Below are 20,760 nucleotides of genomic sequence, written 5' to 3' on the forward strand. Positions count from 1 at the left end.
CTAAGAAGCAGGGCCGGAAGTCGTGGCTAGCCTACGACACCCTGTATGTTGACGGAGTTCCGGTTCGTGATGGCAAGCTTCCAGACGGACCATCAGTCGGCGCTAAGGGGTAGCGATGCGACGAGGCTGGACTTTCTATCTTGTCATGGAATGTTCATGGGCTTAACAAGTCTAAATTAGAAGACATTGATTTTATTAATAAACTTTCAAAATATGACATTATATTTTTGTATGAATCGTGGGGAAGTAAAAATTCTGACTTTTCAATTGATGGTTATAATTGCTATAATTTTTATCGCAAATTTCAAAACCGTAGAGCGAAACGATGCAGCGGCGGTGTGGTAGTATATATTAAAAATAGTATCAGCAAGGTGATCAGCTGTTGAGTGAATATTTTATTGAAGCTTCTGATATATTACTGTCATATCTAGTTGATATTTTTAACGGTATTTTAAATAACGGATTTTTTCCGGATCAGTGGATGAACGGTATTATTGTGCCTTTATTCAAGAAAAATGACCCTAGTGATGTTAAGAATTATAGAGGCATTACACTAGTAAGCTGCTTCTCAAAAATATTTACCGGTGTTCTAAATAAAAGGATTACAGATTGGGTTGAATGTAATAACGTTGTTAGTGATGCCCAATTTGGCTTTCGAAAAGGTCGTTCGACCATTGATGCAATATTTGTATTAAATGCAATTGTTAGCAAAATTTTAAATGAAAATGGAAGGTTAGCATGTGCTTTTATTGACTTTAAAAAGGCTTTTGACAGTGTATATCGTAATGACCTCTGGTTTAAGCTTTTTAATCTTGGTGTTAGAGGAAAAACACTGAGGATTATACGTGATATGTATTCTAAAGTTAAAGTTCGTGTGAAAGGTTGTAAAACATATTCAGATTATTTTGAATGCTCTATTGGATTGAAACAAGGGGAGGGGGAGGTAATGTCCCCTTTACTTTTTCATTATTCTTAGAAGATTTAGAGTTATTTCTCCTTGACGATGTTAACTCTGGTATAAGTTTTGATGAAATTTCGTTTATACTTATGTTATTTGCAGACGACATGGTGATTGTTAGTAAAAACCCCATCCGACTTGCAGAATAGCCTTGATCTTCTTCATAACTATTGTAATACTTGGGGGTTAGAAGTAAATCCAGATAAGAGTAAAATTGTTGTATTCAGAAAACGTGGCCCTCTTAAAAATGACGAAACATGGACTTATAATAATGTTCAATTAGAAACTGTAGATAATTTCAATTATCTTGGCACTGTATTCAATTACACTGGAAGTTTTATTCTAAATCAGGAAACATTAGCTGGAAAAGGTTTAAAAGCACTAAACACATTGCTTGTTAATACACGTGGTATGCAATTAAAACCTAGTACACTATGTCAATTGTTTGATGCCTTTGTTTGTTCTGTATTGAATTATGCAAGTGAAATTTGGGGTTTCAGTAAAAGTAAAGAAATCGAGAGAATTCATTTGAAATTCTGTAAGTCTTTACTCTATGTTAAACAGACAACTAGCAGTATGGCTGTCTACGGCGAGTTATGCCGATACCCATTGTATATTGGTAGATACGTAAAGATCATAAAATACTGGTTGAAGATTGTTAACTGTGATAATGTTATTGTAAGCAAATTATATGAATCTATGTTGAGTGATTGCCAAAGAGGCAAAAATAATTGGGCAACTAAAGTAAAATCGTTGTTAGATAACAGTGGTTTTTCAAATGTATGGATAAATCCTGACATTGTTAATGCTAATACATTTCCAGCATTATTTAAGCAAAGACTTATTGATCAGTTTGTGCAGGCATGGTTTACCACAGTATCTGGAAGTCCAAGTTTATACACTTATAAATTGTTTAAAACATCTTTTAACCATGAATACTATTTGGATAAAATACCACTTAAGCTACGAATACCATTTACAAAGTTAAGACTATCATCACACCAACTACGTATTGAAACTGGTCGTTATGGTAATGATAGAATTGAACATAATCAACGATATTGTATGATATGCAACTCTGGTGATCTCGAAGACGAGTACCATTTTATTTGTATATGTTCAGCGTATGACCAAATCCGTAGACGTTATATTAGTAGACATTATGTTTGTAGACCAAGTGTTGTAAAATTTCTAGAACTAATGCAGTCTGTAAATTACGAAGTTGTATTTAAACTATGTAAGTTTATAAAGGAAGCATTTACAATTAGACAAGGTATAATAAATAGTCATAATTAGACATGTATTTACTGCCAATTTTCTCTAACCATCATTTACATGCCCCACTTTTATCATTATAAGCCATAATAGCATGTAATCTTAGGATTATATTGTACTGTTGTTCCTTTTCATATGATAATAAATGTGATGTCCATAGTCCTTCCTCATGTACATGTTTATATCTAGAAATAATATAGATGTTGTTGTATGTAGTTTTCCGTGTCCTTGTACATATTTGTCATGTTTGTAATTTACATTTAACAAATTATTGTACCATGTAACAAGAAACGTTTATATGTTTACGTTACTTAATAAAGAATCTTGAATCTTGAATCTTGAATCTTTATAATTAGCAAATTAAATGTTATCTCTACCTCGTGGTTTATCTTGCTGAAGCCATTTTATGCGTTCAGCCTTTTGCTGTTTATATGCAAGCTTAACATCTTTATTCCAGTAAGGCTTAATGTGACTATTAAATTTACAAAAAGGTAGAAGAGCGTCGGCACATTTTTTAGGCACGTCACAATATGTCTATATGAGAGTTCAACATTTTCTATCGTACAGCTCTGATGTGCGATATCAATTTCTGATAACTGTTTGGAGAGAAGCAGTGTATGCTAAAAGTTGACCGGGTGTACATTTGTTCCATACAATATATGGAGAATCAGGCAGATATACATGAGTACATGGTAAATCATATGTAGTAAATATCGGCAGATGATCTGAAACTGAATAGCAATCATCATCAAATATAATATTAGATTTAACAAAATCACATTTGGATTTACTAATGATGATATAATCTAGTGTTTTTAAATGGGACGAATGTATAATTTATACCACTTGTTTCACAGGGTTTCAAATCATTTTGCCGTAGGAATTGTTTATAACTAGCCACTCTGTCAGTGTGCGTTTGTAGTTTAAAGTCAATATCTACATTTGCATCGCCACAATACTGTATATTGCCTTCAGATAAATATAGACACGTAGACCTTGTAGCGCGTCTATACAGTCTGCATAGTCTGCAAGTGTATAAATAAAGGATGGCATATAAACGCAGAATAAAAATGTTGGAATCAAATTTCTATGCGATATTTTGATGTCCACAATGCGATTTAGATTTGCATTTGGTAAAATATCAATATCGGAATCTAATGACTTCCTGTACAATATGCTTACACCCCCTTTACCATATCTCATGTCCAAATCAACAGTTTCACAAACAGTATATGAGCGATAATCTGAATGAATAGTATGTAGGAATTGCACGCTATTATGTTTCAGTTTGTGCTCAACTATGCACGCAAAGTCGATAGCATATAACTGACAGATCCTGACGAAGACATTGCACCGCGAACATTCCATGTAAGAATATTGCATGAAAAGTTCTTGTTTGTAGTAACTATGTTAATAAAGTAATTAGCAACTAATAGTAAGATGGTTGTGTGTTTAACTTTAATCATCATGTTATTGTTTATAGTTCTGCCAGGCCGAATTTTCTTCAGTGTTATCATTCTTGTAAAACTTAGACTCCCATTCCATTTCCGTGTACATGTACTAGCGTCGACAGTAAACTTTGCGCGGCCAAAAGTTTTGACATTCAACATGTCGGCAATCAGACTGATAGATTGTTAACTTAGCTGCGAGTGATCCACAATTTGTATCGATAAGCTTGAAGGCAAATGGCTTTATATTTTTGCTCTTAAGGAACTCCATCATCCCAGCTTTGTTTGAAGTTGTAGATATACTTCCAACATAGTATCTGCGAGTACGGCGTGTCTGAACGGTCTCGAAGACTGTTATTATCATGGCTATCGGTATTGTGTTGTACGTAATGAGAATTGCTTAAATCTGAATTCGTGTTGCTCTTTCTGCTGAGTCGTGCTCAGCAGCGGTATCATCAAACTGTGGTAAATGACTGTCGTTTTGTGATCATTACTTGTATCGACTGACCGGAAGTACTCACTGCTACCCACTGACAATGTTCAGATTCGCGCGGTCTTTTCTGAAGGATACTTCTATATATGCAAATGTCGCCGTCGTTTTTCCGTGCAGCACGTACTAATTTCTCAATATACTCATCCTTTAGCTTATTGAAAAGAATCTCATCTAGCACATTGAAGAAATCTTGATTGAACATTGGCTGGTTATCTATATCAAACGTTTGATTTATGTACTGGGTATCATCAAGCTGATATTGATATCATATAAATTTAATGTATTAAGCGTCTCGAACACCTTCGAGCTGTTGCTGAAATACTCGTTGATTTCGCAAGCATTTACTTGAGTGGCAGACGGGGCTCCCGGAAATGATAGATCAGTTGACTCTGTTGTGGCTCTGATCGGTCCAGTCAATGAAGGATAAGTCTCCAGTCGCCATCAGTATTTTCCGTTATAAGCGTTTAGATATAACATTTGCCGTTATGCCCTCCGGCGCTTCTTGAAAACTTTTAGCGTGACCCCTACAGGCTGTATTTTTCGAATATCAATTTTGAACAAAGGACAGTACTCTATAGTCAATAATATATTTCTAATGCGTTTTTCTATTTGTATCCATGTTTTGCTTCAAAATCAATTGAATACCACTTAACTGCAATTTATCCATATTTGTAATCCATAGAAATCCAATATATTAGGTTAAATTTCCAAATTTAGTTTTCTCTCAAATAAACAAGCCAAGACTAGATTTGACCATATACTTGGAAAAGAATTTGCCCGTCATGGTGCGGCTTTCATCAATTTGGCAAATATATTTTAGTTTTATTCATGCATGCTTTGTTGGCAAATAAAACATGGTTTTGAGTTCAGAGGCGTAGAAAAACGTCTTTATTTGCCAACAAAGTACGCAAAACTAAAATCTATTTCCACTATAACACGTTTGAATTACATCAGGACGGGATATTAATCTGGATATTTTATGCGGAATAGTCAAAAAGTGTTCGAATTCTAATTTATGCATGAATTAGAATTTTGCGATATAATTGAAAAATGTTTTCTATGTTTAAATATCATTATGATATAATTTACAGATGGCATGGTAAGAAAATTGTAATTCATAAAAAACTGACTGATAGTTACATATCAAAACATCAAAACATTTTTTGAAAAATATTCGTATAAAACTGTAATCAATCAATCTTTAAAGTATCATTAGCCAAAATTATGAACGAGGTTTTACATGTGATAATATTGTTAAAATTTAGAATGTTTTATATACAATCATGAAAACCTGGAGACATTTAGAATAGAATGATTATCTAGAGCTTGTAGAATTGAATCTGCGCATAGCCTTGTTAATTATAACATTAAAGTTATAAATTAATTTATGGTATTGGCACATTGTTTTATTAATTTCTATTTAAGGCTTGGAGATTTTATATATGAACAGCAATAAAATAGTTTAAATAGTTAACGTACTGGAAGTATAATGGCGATAACTATGCGTGAAGGTAATTCTGCACATGTGGATATGGATATTTTTTCTCCGTCTCACTCAGGTTAACATTCATGCCAAATATAAACAAGATTGCTCTATTCATGTCGAAGTGATGGTCCGGAAGAACAAATCCGGACTGACGCACGCACGCACTGACGCACGCACGCACACACGCACCCACGCACATGTAGCCGTCTTCGCTTCCGCAAGCGGACAAAAATGGCATTTTCTTTATTTTTGTTATACACCGATATGGCTTTAATACTCCGATCAAGCTAGGTTTGGCTACTTAAGATAATAGGTAAGGGTAGATTTCTCGGAAGCAGAGAGCACCAAAACACAGCCCCAGAGCTACGCATTTGCATAGCAGGCCCACAACAAAAAGAAGCTGTAATGGAAAAATATTTCAGACGGGTACTAAAACTTAACTGACGCTCATGAGTAGTGGGAGCATATAGATTTGGTCTTGTCCGTGCGTGCGTCCGTCCGTCCGTCCGTCCGAAGTTCTTGACGCGCCTAGCTCAAAATGTATTTGATATAAATTGATGAAACCTTGCATGACTCTTTATCATGATATGAATTTGCGCGCCTCTTATTTTTCGTCTGGCTCCGCCCCCTGCTTTTAGAGTTATGGCCCCTGAAAAAGTAAAAAATGCACATTTCCGCCCTGTGACAGGCCTAGCTCAAAAAGTATTTGATACAGATTCATGAAACCTTTCATGAGTCTTAATCATGATATGAACTTGCGCACCTCCTATTTTTCATTATGGTCTGCCCCCTACTTTTAGAGTTATGGCCTCTGAAATAGGCAAAAATGTCCATTTTCACCTTGTGACGCGCCTAGCTCAAAAATATTTCATATAAATTGATTAAACCTTGTATGAGTCTTTATCATGATATGAACTTGTGCACCTCCTATTTTTAGCTCGACTTTTCGGAGAATACGGGAGCAATCCTATTCGCCCCGGCGTCGGCTTTAGCGTCACACAAATGTTAAAGTGTGCGTACCACCCCAAATATTTTCAAAGTCCATTGAGATATTGCTTTCATATTTTGCATACTTGTTTACCATCATGACCCCATTCTATAAACAGGAGTAGACAACTCTATCAAGCATTTTGACTGAATTATGGCCCCTTTTCGACTTAGAATATGCTTATTGTAATGTTAAAGATTTACTTATAGCTTATATTATACTATCAAGCACTGAGAATAGTCGAGCGCGCTGTCAACTTACAGCTCTTGTTTGTCTGGCTCCGCCCCCTATTTTCAGAGGTTTTGGCACCTGAAATAGTAAAACAAAATGCACATTTTCACCTTGTGACGTGCCTATCTCAAAAAGTATTTCATATAAATTGATCAAACCTTGTATGAGTCTTTGCCATGGTATGAACCTGCCCACCTCTTATTTTTGTCTGGCCCCGCCTGCTATTTTCAGAGTTATGGCCCCTAAAATAGTCAAAAATGCCCATTTTCACCTTTTGACGCGCCTAGCTCAAAAAGTATTTAATATAAATGGTTGAAGACTTGCATAAGTCTTTATCATGATATAAACTTGCACACCTTTTATTTTTTGGCCCGCTCTACCCCCTGTTTTTTTTAAGATATGGCCCCTGAAATAGTAAAAAATACACATTTTCACCTAATTATGTGCCTAGCTCAAAAAGTGTTTAATGTAAATTCATGAAACCTTGCTCGAGTCTTTATCAAGATGTGACCTTTCACACTTGGCATTCTTTTTGAGAATCTTTACGCTTATTACAGAGTTATGGCCCTTGAAATAGCCAAAATAGTGGATTTTTTGTTTGTGATGCTCATAGCTCAAAAATATATGGCCTAGAATAATGAATCTTCGCTTATAGCTTCCTGAAACGTATAAATGCAGTTTTTACTTTTATTTAACAGAGGAGCAGGCAAGATAATTTTGATAAAAAAGTTAGTGAGCAAGATTAAAAAAAAAAACTTCCAATGTTTCAATATGCATAGCACGCATTTGCCGAACTTCACGTTTAAACGTAGAAATGGGGGATTGAAATTTGCCATTACTTATCCGTTATTAACCATGCTTTGTACGTTACATAGGGGTAGGGATAGACATACCAAAATTCAATGGAACTTCCCTTTTATCTGGTGCCAGTGGTGCCATGTATATCATAAAGTAAAGCTATGTCTATTCTTGTATTCCAGTGATTGAAATGAAGATCCTTGTAACAGCAGTTCTGGTTCTTGTGCTGATAATCCGAGTGAGTGCAGGTAAAGAAAATTCTTACATTCTCTTGTCTTTGTATTAGCGGGATACAACAACTTGATAGATCTGTAGTGTTTAATTTGCGGAAAATTTAGTTTTGTCTCAAGGCAAAAATGCACATTAATATTATTACAACTTTGGGGATTAAAACCTCTTTCCATTACATAATGTGGGCCTCAACTGAGTGGGTCGTTTAAGTATTACCTTAATTTCAATTTTGTCAAACTCGCAGGTCATACGTTTTCGATACCTGATTTCTTTACGAAAAGAAAGGAATGCAACACGAATGAATATTAAAACGTATTAACTACGATTCCTTTTTGTGTATTATGGGAGCAACAAGCAATTACAACATCTTGGTCTTCTTATAATGTTTTCAAATTTGCATCACCTTTTTAACGTATGAATTTCTGTAGAGTACACCTGTAAAATTCAAAATAAAATTGCAAAATTGGTAAAGCGCCTCGGACGCTTTTGAAATAAATGATAGTGAAAACCAGCATCGTTCAAGTATTTAATAGAAACGAGACAGAATATCAAACAGGTAAAGCCACGTTCTAAAAACGCAGCCTCCCAAAAGACACACACGAACAACACTCGCACACCACACACACAAACAAATACAGGAACACCGTAGGGCACCGCCTTGGAACGGTCAGTGGCAAAGCCGCCACTGGGGAGTTTAAACCGATTTTTGGTGCACCTAACCTTACTCTTACCCCCCACCATGTTCCAAAGTCACAAGACAGTGTAAATAAAAGTTATCCCCGCCAGGTGAAATCCTAACATACGTGAAGGCAACAGATGGCATGAAATGTAAAACACAAAAATGCTCTTGTATATATGTATATAAAATGAAATCCTTAAGAACCTAAAACGTATGTACTCAATGCCTTTGCAGAAGACAGAGCAACAAGGGAAACACCCTTACGGGCCCGACGAAACGGGCCAGAAGACGGTTATCATAATCGTTCTGTCCTGGTGGGATTTAAGAACTACTAATCATAGAGTCCTCCACCTGTTCCGTCAGACACAATCAAAGAGGAAAGAGTAGCGTTCAACTGTAAAAGGACTGAACACCACACATGCCGTGTGTCTCAAAACAGTTGGGTCATAACCTCTTTTCATAAAACGTTTAATCAACTTACTAAATACAATTGGAAAATTGCCATGACCCAAAATCTTACGAAGTTTGTAAACCACATCCCCATAAAAAGCGGGTTTTGATATACCTTCTCGCAGAAGTGTCTTTAAATTGCTATTGGATTTCAAAATCTAATCTGAATTACGACTGTAAAATTTGGAAAAGTATTCACGTAATTTATAATAACGGTAGCCTGATGAAGAAGCTTATTTGTAATATATAAGTTACGTTTCCTTTTCATTTTGTTATTTATTAGTGTCAGATATACAGTTTATATCAACTTTTGTGCACACAAGGGTAAACATGCTTTTCCTCAAAATTGTGAGCAAGCATTTTAACCTTATGCACCTGAACTGTCTAAAAGGGATTTTGAGTCATGTTAAATATGTGTATGTACCTTATCATACAAAACTGCAGGTCGTGTTCTTTCCTTAAAAACTATGTGTACTTTATCGTTACTTCAGTTTTGGTGTTGACTCCAGTAACTGATCAGTTATTCTCCTTGATTAAATTACATTTGAACTATTGTTCTCAAGTTTGTTGAAATTGTTCCATTGACCATGTTACGGGTACACCATAATCTAAACTAAAAAGAGGTGCCTCCACAACCGTGTGTTTAAGGCCGCTGACTTTGAATCATTTGTTCTTCACCGTGAGGGTTCGAAACCTCCTTTCGGGTGTAGAAATTTTCATGTGAGGAAGCCATCCAGCTTGCTTATGGAAGGCGTTGATTCTACCCGGGTACCCGCTTGCACTTAAGATAATGCACGGTGGGACACCGGGGGTCTTCCTCTACTACGGAAAGCTCGTGTTTGGTGAGAATATAAACCTCACAAAACAAATAAAATATGGGTCGGTATGATTAACAATAAAAATATACTAATCATGAATGAACTGTTTAGTAACTCTTCTTACAGTTTGTGGTCACCAGTATTGATCTGTAGCATCCTGTGTAAAGTTTTTTTATGCAGCTGTACACTGTTTTATGCTTTCACATGTAATTGACAACTTCCCTAGATAGACATACCGACAAAAAGATAGATAGATAGATAGATAGATAGATAGATGGATGGATGGATGGATGGATGGATGGATGGATCGGTCGGTCGGTCCCCCGACCAGTCGGTAGGGTAAGGTAAGGTAAGGTTAGGTAAGGTAACGTAGGTATTTTTCCCACACTGAAGCATATTAATATGTACAAGAGATTGTCCTCATTCCAGTAGCTTTCTCAACATATTTTACCTTGTGAGATTCTGAGATTTTTAACTTTTGCAACCAGCATGAATCCAGACCAGCCTGCGCATCCGCGCAGACTGGTCAAGATCCATGCTGTTCGCTATGCAATAGGCTTTGACAGCGAACAGCATGAATCCTGACCAGACTTCGCGGATTCGCAGGCTGGTCTGGATCCGTGCTGGTCGCAAACCTACTATGTTGGTTTTCTCATGGCGCGGGTCTCATATTTTTTATATTTTAGACATAACAGATCTAAAGAAAATATTTTCTTTATTGTCATACGTCGCCACAGACTAATAGTTACTGCAGAAATCATTTAGCCATATCTAGAGGACGATAGACGTTGACAATTACATCGAACAAAGTCTATTTGTAACTATGTAAAGATTTGTTTTAAACTTTAAAATTCGTATCATATTTCTTACTGGCGTACATGCCTGTGCAATTTGTCTCGACTACAAAAATACCAAACTATTTTTTACCTTTTTTTCGCAACTCAAACATTTGAAATTGGTCTATACAAAAACATACATCTAGGGTCATTGCATTTTTGTACTGATGGAGAAGTTCTGTTTTCATTAAATTCTGATTTAATAAGAATACTTTTTAAATTCGGAAGCTGTCTTTTACATTTTATGATTTTAATGAAAACAGAACTTCTCCATCCGTACAAAAATGCAATGACGCTATATGTAGTTTATGTATTTGTATTATTGAAGGGTCTTCTTTCAGTTTGAATAATAAAATATTTCATGTTAAAGAAAGTATGGACTGTACTGTTCAAAATGTATATATGTACTGGTTTGTAATGGGTGTAATGACTTTTATATTGGTCAAACAGGAGATAAACTCAGAAATATAAGGACAGTGCATGACTAACAAATAAGAGACCCATCAACAAGACAATTGTCTTTAAGTACTCATTTAGATATATGCTCAAAAACCGTCTCTAAATTTTCAATATTTTCTTTTTACAAATCAGATTTCATAGTAATGATGTTTCAGCTAGGTTATCTAAAGAACGCTATTTCATTGATATTTTTAAACTGAAACTTCACCAAAATTGATGACGTTACAATATTCTTGCATAAAAACTACTTTTTTTCACTGGATCCGCCCATGTATTAACGGGAGAAAAATCGTGTGCAAACAAGGCAATTCACGTGCTGTTAATACCCGATTTTTATTTTTGAAATGCTTTCCCAGGGACGTATATGTAATTCTGCGCAGATTGACATCTGGTATCTGCGTCTTTTTTCTTTCATAAAAAACCTCTTCTTGAAGCATTAAAGATGCAATCTGAACCATAGAATGTTTTACTGTATCAGTAACTAACGCCAAATGCGCTGCCCCCAACATTGTTCATCGTTTCTTCCCTTGTTTACTCCCCTTTTAGAACTCTGCGTCAGTTCAGATTTTGTAGACAGCCGTGAATGTTACAGAATCGCGTGTTTACCTGTGCAATTCTTTGTTTTTAGGTATCATATTTATGATTTTGGTAAGTATCAGTCAGTATGATTTTATCTAATTTCTCGAAGAATTTATATAAACAGCCTGGAAACTTGACACTACGTTCGTACTCATCCGTACTCCAACTGCGTGTCCGTACTCCACATAACTCGAATGTAAAGTTAATATTCTTGAAATTGTGACCGAGTCCACCAAATTGTGGAATGATATGAACAGTAATTGGTAATTTTATGTTTGTAATATTGAGAGATAAAAAAAATCGCTTAAAACCTCCAGGATGTGCTTTTGATAGTGTTGTTTATTTCCGGGCCCTGGATACGGATATTTAAAACATGTTTACCGTTTCCAAGAACAACTAGAATGGTAAATAAAAAATGTACCGGAATCGTCAAGTCATCACATATGAAAACAATACATAAATCGTCGTGAAATATATTTTTATGCAAGAATAGTGACAATACACGTTTGTTTTGTGTATTAACGTCTGCAGAAGCCCTTGGGATATGTTTGTAACCTCGACCTTCGATCTCGGTCACAAACAATCCCGCGGGCTCGACTTTCGGTCTCGGTCACAAACAATCCCGCGGGCTTCTGCAGACGTTAATACACAAGAAACGTATATTATCCCTACATTAACGTTGTGTACACATGTGTACGCAAAAATGACGTTGCTTAGCAATTACACATTTATTGACGCCATATTGTATTATTTGCCCTGATGAGTATAAACGAAACCAGTAGGCAAATATAATGTAACTCATGTAATGTTGTTTAATATATATATATATATATATATATATATATATATATATATATATATATATATATATATATATATATATATATATACACACACACACACACACACACACACACGCAACCTGGATGCTTCTCTCTCTCTCTCTCTCTCTCTCTCTCTCTCTCTCTCTCTCTCTCTCTATATATATATATATATATATATATACACACACAACCTGGATCCTTGTCTGACCATCGAAATGATTGTGTGTTTGAGTCTTCACAAAACAAGACATCCAGAGGACGTGGACACTTCCCTTTAAAATTTTTAAAGATGGCTCGATTTTAAAATAATTGACTCAATACCAAAATTATAAAAACATATAATTTGTTAAATAGGCTGGTCCTCAGATTTAAACATAAAACACAAACTCAAACAACATCTCGCCTAAACTTCTGGTCTGATTCTGTAATATTTTCACAAAAATTATTTGGAGAGCTTCGGTCTACCAAGTTTGTTTAAATTATTCAAATTGTCTAAAACATGGGCAAACTGGGGGCATAGTCACTTTTTTTCTTAAGTAAACATTGGCAAATTGCATGCCTAATTTAAAATGACACTAAGTTGACTGTCTCTCAAGAGTCTGGGGGCAATCACTTTTCAAAATGTATATAGTGGATACTGAAAACAAATTTTATTGTCAGTAACAAGAGACCATGTCAGATTACCTTAATCATAGATTTTATTTTATATTGTCATGAAAAACATTTTATATAGACCTTTGTTTCCTCACTTTTTCTCCTTATTTTAATCAGATATTTTTACGTGTCAAAAAGTTTATCAAAAGAGGATACAATGCGAAATTCGTGAAGCACAGTGCATGTTTGGTGATTGACCCCTCTACAGTTAACCCCCTCTACAGTTAGTCGCTACGCTTTCCTATTGGATGGTGCGATTACTAATAAGGTGTAAGACTCCTTGGTGTTTTTCTCCTAAATCCTACAAGAACAGGACGGAGAGAGTGGAAGTTTGTCTTGCAGCTTTCTTAGTCGTACCCTTAAAGGTTAGACTCTTGGGGCTCAGACGTCAGACAAGTTGTTGAGTACATTGGTGCACTTATATTTAGATTGACCATGATTTTATGTTTTACTTAATATGATCTCGTATTTTTTTCACTAATGTTAGAGACTTTCTCATCGGAGAGAGACTTTATTTACATTGTGTTGTCTAACTTGTTGAAAATAGGGGAAGTGCGAGGTTGGCATTCCCTGAATGCGTTTAAACCCCCCAGTTTCCTTTATTGTTCCTTCTCTTGAGAAGGAATATCTTAATTCGGTAGGTCACACTTGACTGAGCTACTGATATTGAAAGCTGTTGTAATTACAAGCTGGCCAGTTAAACTCCGTGACCTTAGAAATAACCTTTGACGTTAAACTATTCTTTCTCAATTGAGGCGACTCTCTGACTGAACGCGTTCCATGGATTACATAATATTAAACCCGAGGATGACTGATTGATTCTTTTATTTCCTCCATTTTTGAAGAACATAACATATGTACATTCAGCCGACCAGATAGACATATATCAGCAAATTTAAATGTAAACAACCAAATATTATCGTTACCTTCAAATGCATGGTTAATATGTGAAAACAAACCCTATTGCGACCCTCTAATTATGCTCAACAAATTCACACATCGAATCATAATGGATTGACCGGGTCAATGTCTTATTGCCATATTTACTCTACTGAAAGTGGTAACAGATTTAATTTGTTGTTGGATTTAACAATCTATGCTAAATAACTAGCGTAAATACTTACCTGACATTTTTTGGCAGTATAAAACAGACATTGCAACCAAAATTTTATAAGATGATCATTTTATATTTATATAGATGTGCCCTAGAAGGAACTTTTGCTATGCTTTAACTTGTATAAGTTACTGACCGTTCAAAACGGTGACCCTATTTTCAACTTGTTTTCTGTCCGTCTTGTATTTTATGTTGTTTGTGTTGTCTTGTTTGTTTACGAGTTTCTTTCCTCATTCTCCTCAATCCCCCTATCGCCCCTCCCATCCTCTTCCCTTGCATAACTACGAGTAAGTTATCGTGTCCACCTTAATTTTGGCTGCCGGAATCCTTAGGCGGTGTATGATTGTTGTATTTTCCTGCTTATGTGTGTGCGTGTTTGTGCTTGTGCGTCTGTGTGTCTTGGGCAGGGCCCTACAGTGTTGTTACATCTTACTTGTCTGTTTATCTATGTATGTTAGTTATGTGTATGTGTGTTTGTCTTTTGTACGCGAGTGTCTGCGCTGCTGTGGTTTACGTTGTAGGGTAACTGTGATTAAGGAACTTAGCATTCCCTTTTGAATATTCATCTTTATTTCACTTTCCCCTTCTACCCATCTTTTTCTACCTCCTATCCTTTCCTCCGGCTTTTTTTATATTTTGCAAAAAAAAAATGTATCTGTTGGGTTTTTGAAGCACCCCATCTATAATATTTTTCCGTTACTGCTTCTTTTTATTGTGGGCGTACTTCGCAAATGTGTGACTCTGTGGCTGTGTTTGTGGAAAAATATACCCCTATTACCTTTTATCTTTTGTTAAGGGACCGCATTTTGCACTTCCTTTAGGTGGTCTCTTAATGCTAATTGCACTGTATATCACGCTGGACGATATTCTTATAGCGATAAGCTGTTTGTTTTGCTCAGTTGGTAGATACACTGAACAGAATTAAAAACGCAACACTTTATCTTTTGTCGATTTTTTTCAAAAGGACAATATATTTTAATACATCTGCTTATTGCAGTAAAAGACGAATACTTTTACTAGCAATGTTAAAGTATCCGATTAATTGTCGATAAAAATATGCACATAGTGGTGGTTTTATCGAGCACACCCTCCAAATAAAAGTAACAAGAAAATGTCATAAAATTATCGTATATTTCATATTATTTCAGACTTGATTTATAAACATTTTATTTATTTATTTTGAATATTTCGTCTGTCTGCCAGTTTTAACAAGTTTGTTTTTACTGTGAATATATCCGGAAACGCCACCTTTTGCAAAATAAAACTCAATTTTAACCATAGCGGAAGTCGTGACGTACGTAAAAGAACGCTGTAATATTTGCTTATAAGAGACTCGATCCAATCACGCTGATTTCCATAACGGTAATGCTAGCTTTTATTTGACCATCATTTCTTTGAAATACACCGTTCGTTTTACATTTTTAATGTAAACGAAACCATCTCATTGTATAAAACATATTTTCGGCTTTTTGGATTGATTGAACGTATTATCTTTGAAAATGAGCAAATCATGAAAATAGATGAAATTTCATTAAGCTGAAAATAAGCTACAGAAATGCGTCAGGACACACCAAACATTTACATTTTTTATCGAGTACAAACGTCATAAAAGTGTTGCGTATTTAAAGCGTTTCGGTATACTATTTATCCCAGGAGCTTCTGTTAAATAAAATTAACAATTCGGATACTACTGGTTCATATTTTTAGATTTACCTCTCTCTATTTATGACAATAGTATACATACCAAACTTTATGACAAGAGGGATGATTTGAAATTTAGTATTGTATATTTCCCTCATTTGGATGGAGATGTATCCCGGGATTATTCATATGGAATATATATTTCTCAGTTAATTCAGTTTGCCAGAGCGTGTAGTCATGTTCAGGATTTCAATGAACGTAATCAATATAATTATTACAATTAACTTTCTTCAGCAGGGTTATCATTATTATGTCTCCCCCAGGAGACATATTGTTTTTGCCCTGTCCGTCCGTCCGTCCTTCCGTCCGTCCGTCCGTCCGTACGTCACACTTCATTTCCGAGCAATAACTGGAGAACCATTTGACCTAGAACCTTCAAACTTCATAGGGTTGTAGGGCTGCTGGAGTAGACGACCCCTATTGTTTTTGGGGTTACTCCGTCAAAGGTCAAGGTCACAGGGGCCTGAACATTGAAAACCATTTCCGATCAATAACTAGAGAACCACTTGACCCAGAATGTTGAAACTTCATAGGATGATTGGTCTTGAAGAGTAGATGACCCCTATTGATTTTGGGGTCACTCCATCAAAGGTCAAGGTCACAGGGGCCTGAACATTGAAAACCATTTCCGATCAATAACTAGAGAACCACTTGACCCAGAATGTTGAAACTTCATAGGATGATTGGTCATAAAGAGTAGATGACTCCTATTGATTTTGGAGTCACTCTATCAAAGGTCAAGGTCACAGGGGCCTAAACATGGAAAACCATTTCCGATCAATAACTAGAGAACCACTTGACCCAGAATGTTGAAACTTCATAGGATGATTGTACAGGCAAAGTAGATGACCCCTAATGATTTTGGGGTCACTCCGTTAAAGGTCAAGGTCACAGGGGCCTGAACATTGAAAACCATTTCCGGTCAGTAACTTGAGAACCACTTGACCCAGAATGTTGAAACTTAAAAGGATGATTGGTCATGCAGAGTAGATGACCCCTAATGATTTTGGGGTCACTCTGTGAAAGGTCAAGGTCACAGGGGCCTGAACATTGAAAACCATTTCCGGTCAGTAACTTGAGAACCACTTGACCCAGAACGATGAAACTTCATAGGATGATTGGTCATGCAGAGTAGATGACCCCTAACGATTTTAGGGTCACTCTGTTAAAGGTCAAGGCCACAGGGGCCTGAACATGGAAAACCATTTCCAATCAATAACTTGAGAACCTCTCGACCCAGAATGTTGAAACTTCATAGGATGATTGTTCATGCATCTAGTAAATGACCCCTATTGTTTTTGGGGTCACTCCATTAAAGGTTAAGGTCACAGGGGCCTGAACATTGATAACCAGTTCCGGTCAATAACTCGAGAACCACTTGACCCAGAATATTGAAACTTCATAGGATGATTGAACATGCAGAGTAGATGACCCCTATTGATTTTGGGATCAGTCTATTAAAGGTCAAGGTCACAGTGGCCTGTTCATGTAAAATCATTTTTTGGAAATAACTTGAGAACCACTTGACCTACAATGTTGAAACTTAATAGGATGATTGGACATGCAGAGTAGATGTCCCCTATTTATTTTGAGGCCACTTGATCAAAGGTCAAGGTCACAGGAGCCTGAACAGTGACTTGAGAACCACTAGGCCAAGAGTGTTGAAATTTAGTGGGATGACTGGACATGCCAAGTAGATGATCCCTATTGCAGCTAACCATCAGTGTCTCTTTGACTTTCGCTCCTGACCCCTATAGACTTCTTGCCTATAGGACTTTGCATTGGGGGAGACATGCGCTTTTTTACAAAAGCATTTTCTAGTTATAAATTGCGTAAATATTTTGCTTATTCTTAGTACTTTAATTCAAATCAGTTTCGTAGTAATTTAAAGACAATTCTGCGAGATGTTTTCCGAAACTCGATTTTTATGGGGAAATGTCTGACTCAATCAAACCGACTCTCTATTATGTTGCTTGGTTGCGTTCTATGCTTCCAAATGCTCTTTCTGTATACTTTATTAACTATAACAACTGTCTTTAAGTACGTATGACGGCTGTAAAGTCTTCGCGTACTTTCACTTAGTGTTTTTATATTTTCTGGTCCTTCGGGATCGTGGAGTACAGTTTCTGCAATAGAATTCCGCTTAAACCTGTGCTGTTGGCCGTGAGGGTGTTGCATTTTTATTACCTTTCGTAAGACTTTAGGTCATGGTAATTTTCCAACTGTATTTGGTAAAAATATAAAAGGTGTTATTAAATGAGGTTATACACAACTCTTTTGAGACCCACCGCATGTTTAGTGTTCAACCGTTTTACACTTGGACACTACGCTTCTCTCTGTTTAGGTTAACTAGGTGGAAGTATGTCAGAAGTGACTCGAGCAAAATTCACCTCCTTTAAATATATGACGTAAACAGGCGTTATCAAGATCAGAGTATTTCTTCTTCATGCATGAAGGGATTTTGATGTAACTTGGCACAAATGTTCACCACCATGAGGCACCCTTGTTTTTAGAATTACATGTGTTGCTACTATAAATAGATTATAATATAACTTATTTATGACTGGCCGTAGAGAAAAATCGAGACAAGTTTTCTGTGATACAACATGCATGTTACAATCCTTTGGAAGCATAGAACGCAACCAAGCAACATAATAGAGAGTCGGTTTGATTGAGTCAGCTATTTCCCCATAAAAATCGAGTTTCGAAAAACATCTCGCAGAATTGTCTTTAAATTACTACGAAACTGATTTGAATTAAAGTACTAAGAATAAGCAAAATATTTACGCAATTTATAAGAACGATAACCCTGCCGAAGAAGGTTATTTGTAATAATTATATTGATTACGTTCATTGAAATGTTACATCCAATTTTTATGTGTATTTTGACCTTTTTCTACCTGGTAAAGGGTTTCTTGTAGACATATTATGTAGATTTTTTAGGATTAATTTCCCTTTGTTGTTACTATAAATAACTTATATGATACTTTCTTTGATAATCGGCCAAAAAATACCATAGGTTTTTATATATACAAACTTTACACTACTTCATTCACTTGTTAATCATTAATATTACATTGACTATATCATGTATCGTACGCATGCCAAAAAATATGTTTAGATATGTTTTTGTTGTGTCGATGAACTTTTCGTGTTTAAGACGAAAAACAAATTATGTTATGCTATGTTTTTAATTACGGTAAAACCGATATAATCGAAATTAAAACCAAACTTTACATATAAAATGCAAATACAGTACTTTACATACAAATTGCATGAATAAAAAATAATCAACATAATTATAGGTTTATCTCTTATGTTTTATTCTTTTTTAAGAAATTACCAATATAATTGCAACTAAAGTCACAATTAAGAACAAGTCCATTTCATAAAAAGTTTGGCAAGGACACGTCAATTTCGCGAGGCGTGGTCGTCACTCAAGCTCATACTTCACTCAAACTTGAGTAAGTATCACTCAAGTGGGCCTTGAGTAGACCTTGCGGGAGTGTGAGTGGAAGTCTAATGTCATATTCATTAAACCCACTCAATCTTAACTTTCGGAAGGGCAACTCAAGTATTGGTTTCATCGTACACAATAGATTTAGCGGATTATAACGTTACATACGAGAATAACATCAAAGGCATGGTCAGCTTTTAACGAGAATTTTCAAGAATTCTCTCCCTTAATTATTGACAGTGTTGAAGCAATTCCCTTCAAACTGGATTGTCTCCCTTACATTAGCTAAAGTCGTGTCATTCATGACCCAAGTCAATAATTCTTTCTCATGGATTTTGCATTGATCTAAAATTTTGCTTTGTGTAATACACGGAAATTAAGCTCCCATGTTACTCCATAGAAAGCAACAAAACATATAGCCAGTTTTAGATATAAATCATGCTGTTTTATAGATTCAAATAGAATTTTATTCTTGTAAAGATATAAAACATTTCTGTAAAAAACCATTATGTTAGCTTATGATATTACGGAATTCATGTTGTCATGTAACAGAAAATGAAAACGTTTAAATAAAATTCTTTTCTTTTCTTTTGAAACTTTGAATCCCGCTAAACATTGACATCCGAGAATTATTTCATAAACGAGCTTTGCCATAAAAACATGTAAAATAGTTTTCTTCGAGAAAAACGAAACCTGTGTGAAGATACATGTATTCCCATTTTGTTTGAATGTTCTTGTCAATATAACGGTACTTTTGTTTAACTTTCATGCCTAGAAGTTTACTCTTTAAAACATGATAAGATAAAGTAGTAAACTAAGCAATACTGTATTTGACAGGCAATGGCAAAAAAACCCCGAGCAGTTCAACAAACCTAAATGACATACATGTTAGTAAAACACGCACACACATGTTTTATTAACTGGCCCTGATCCTAGGTTTTCCATAGAAATCAAAGAAAGAAAGAATCTATCAAGTTTCTGATTTTTCTTATCAGCATTAGTGTATGTGTATCATTGAGATCCGAACTCATATTTTTAAAAAAGTAGCTCTGATTCACCCTGTCTACTTATTTATAGTGTCCAAGTTTCTTAGTCTTGTATAATCAATGATATACATAAATCAAATATGCCATTCAGCTAATTGTTTGTACATACTATACAATTCAATCATGAAATCAAATTTATCCGCGTAAACTAAAGTCTATAACTGAAAAGGGTGGCTATTTTGCATGTTTTCCACGAAAAAATCCGTGACAAAAATGTAGGTCGTACTAAAGAGAT

General features: G+C 35.5%; 1 protein-coding gene across 1 annotated transcript in view; it reads left to right on the plus strand.

Annotated features, from left to right (window-relative positions):
• Positions 1-20,760, plus strand: part of LOC128546252 (protocadherin Fat 4-like) — a 104,673-nt gene that overhangs the window by 32,770 nt on the left and 51,143 nt on the right. Inside the window, exon 2 of the mRNA XM_053516538.1 lies at positions 7,860-7,925. Within this exon, the coding sequence (XP_053372513.1) occupies positions 7,868-7,925 (58 nt within the window). The 5' untranslated portion in view covers positions 7,860-7,867. The remainder of the gene's footprint in view (positions 1-7,859; positions 7,926-20,760) is intronic.

This window comes from Mercenaria mercenaria, chromosome 10, assembly GCF_021730395.1.
Source record: "Mercenaria mercenaria strain notata chromosome 10, MADL_Memer_1, whole genome shotgun sequence".
In the NCBI taxonomy this organism is placed as follows: domain Eukaryota; kingdom Metazoa; phylum Mollusca; class Bivalvia; order Venerida; family Veneridae; genus Mercenaria; species Mercenaria mercenaria.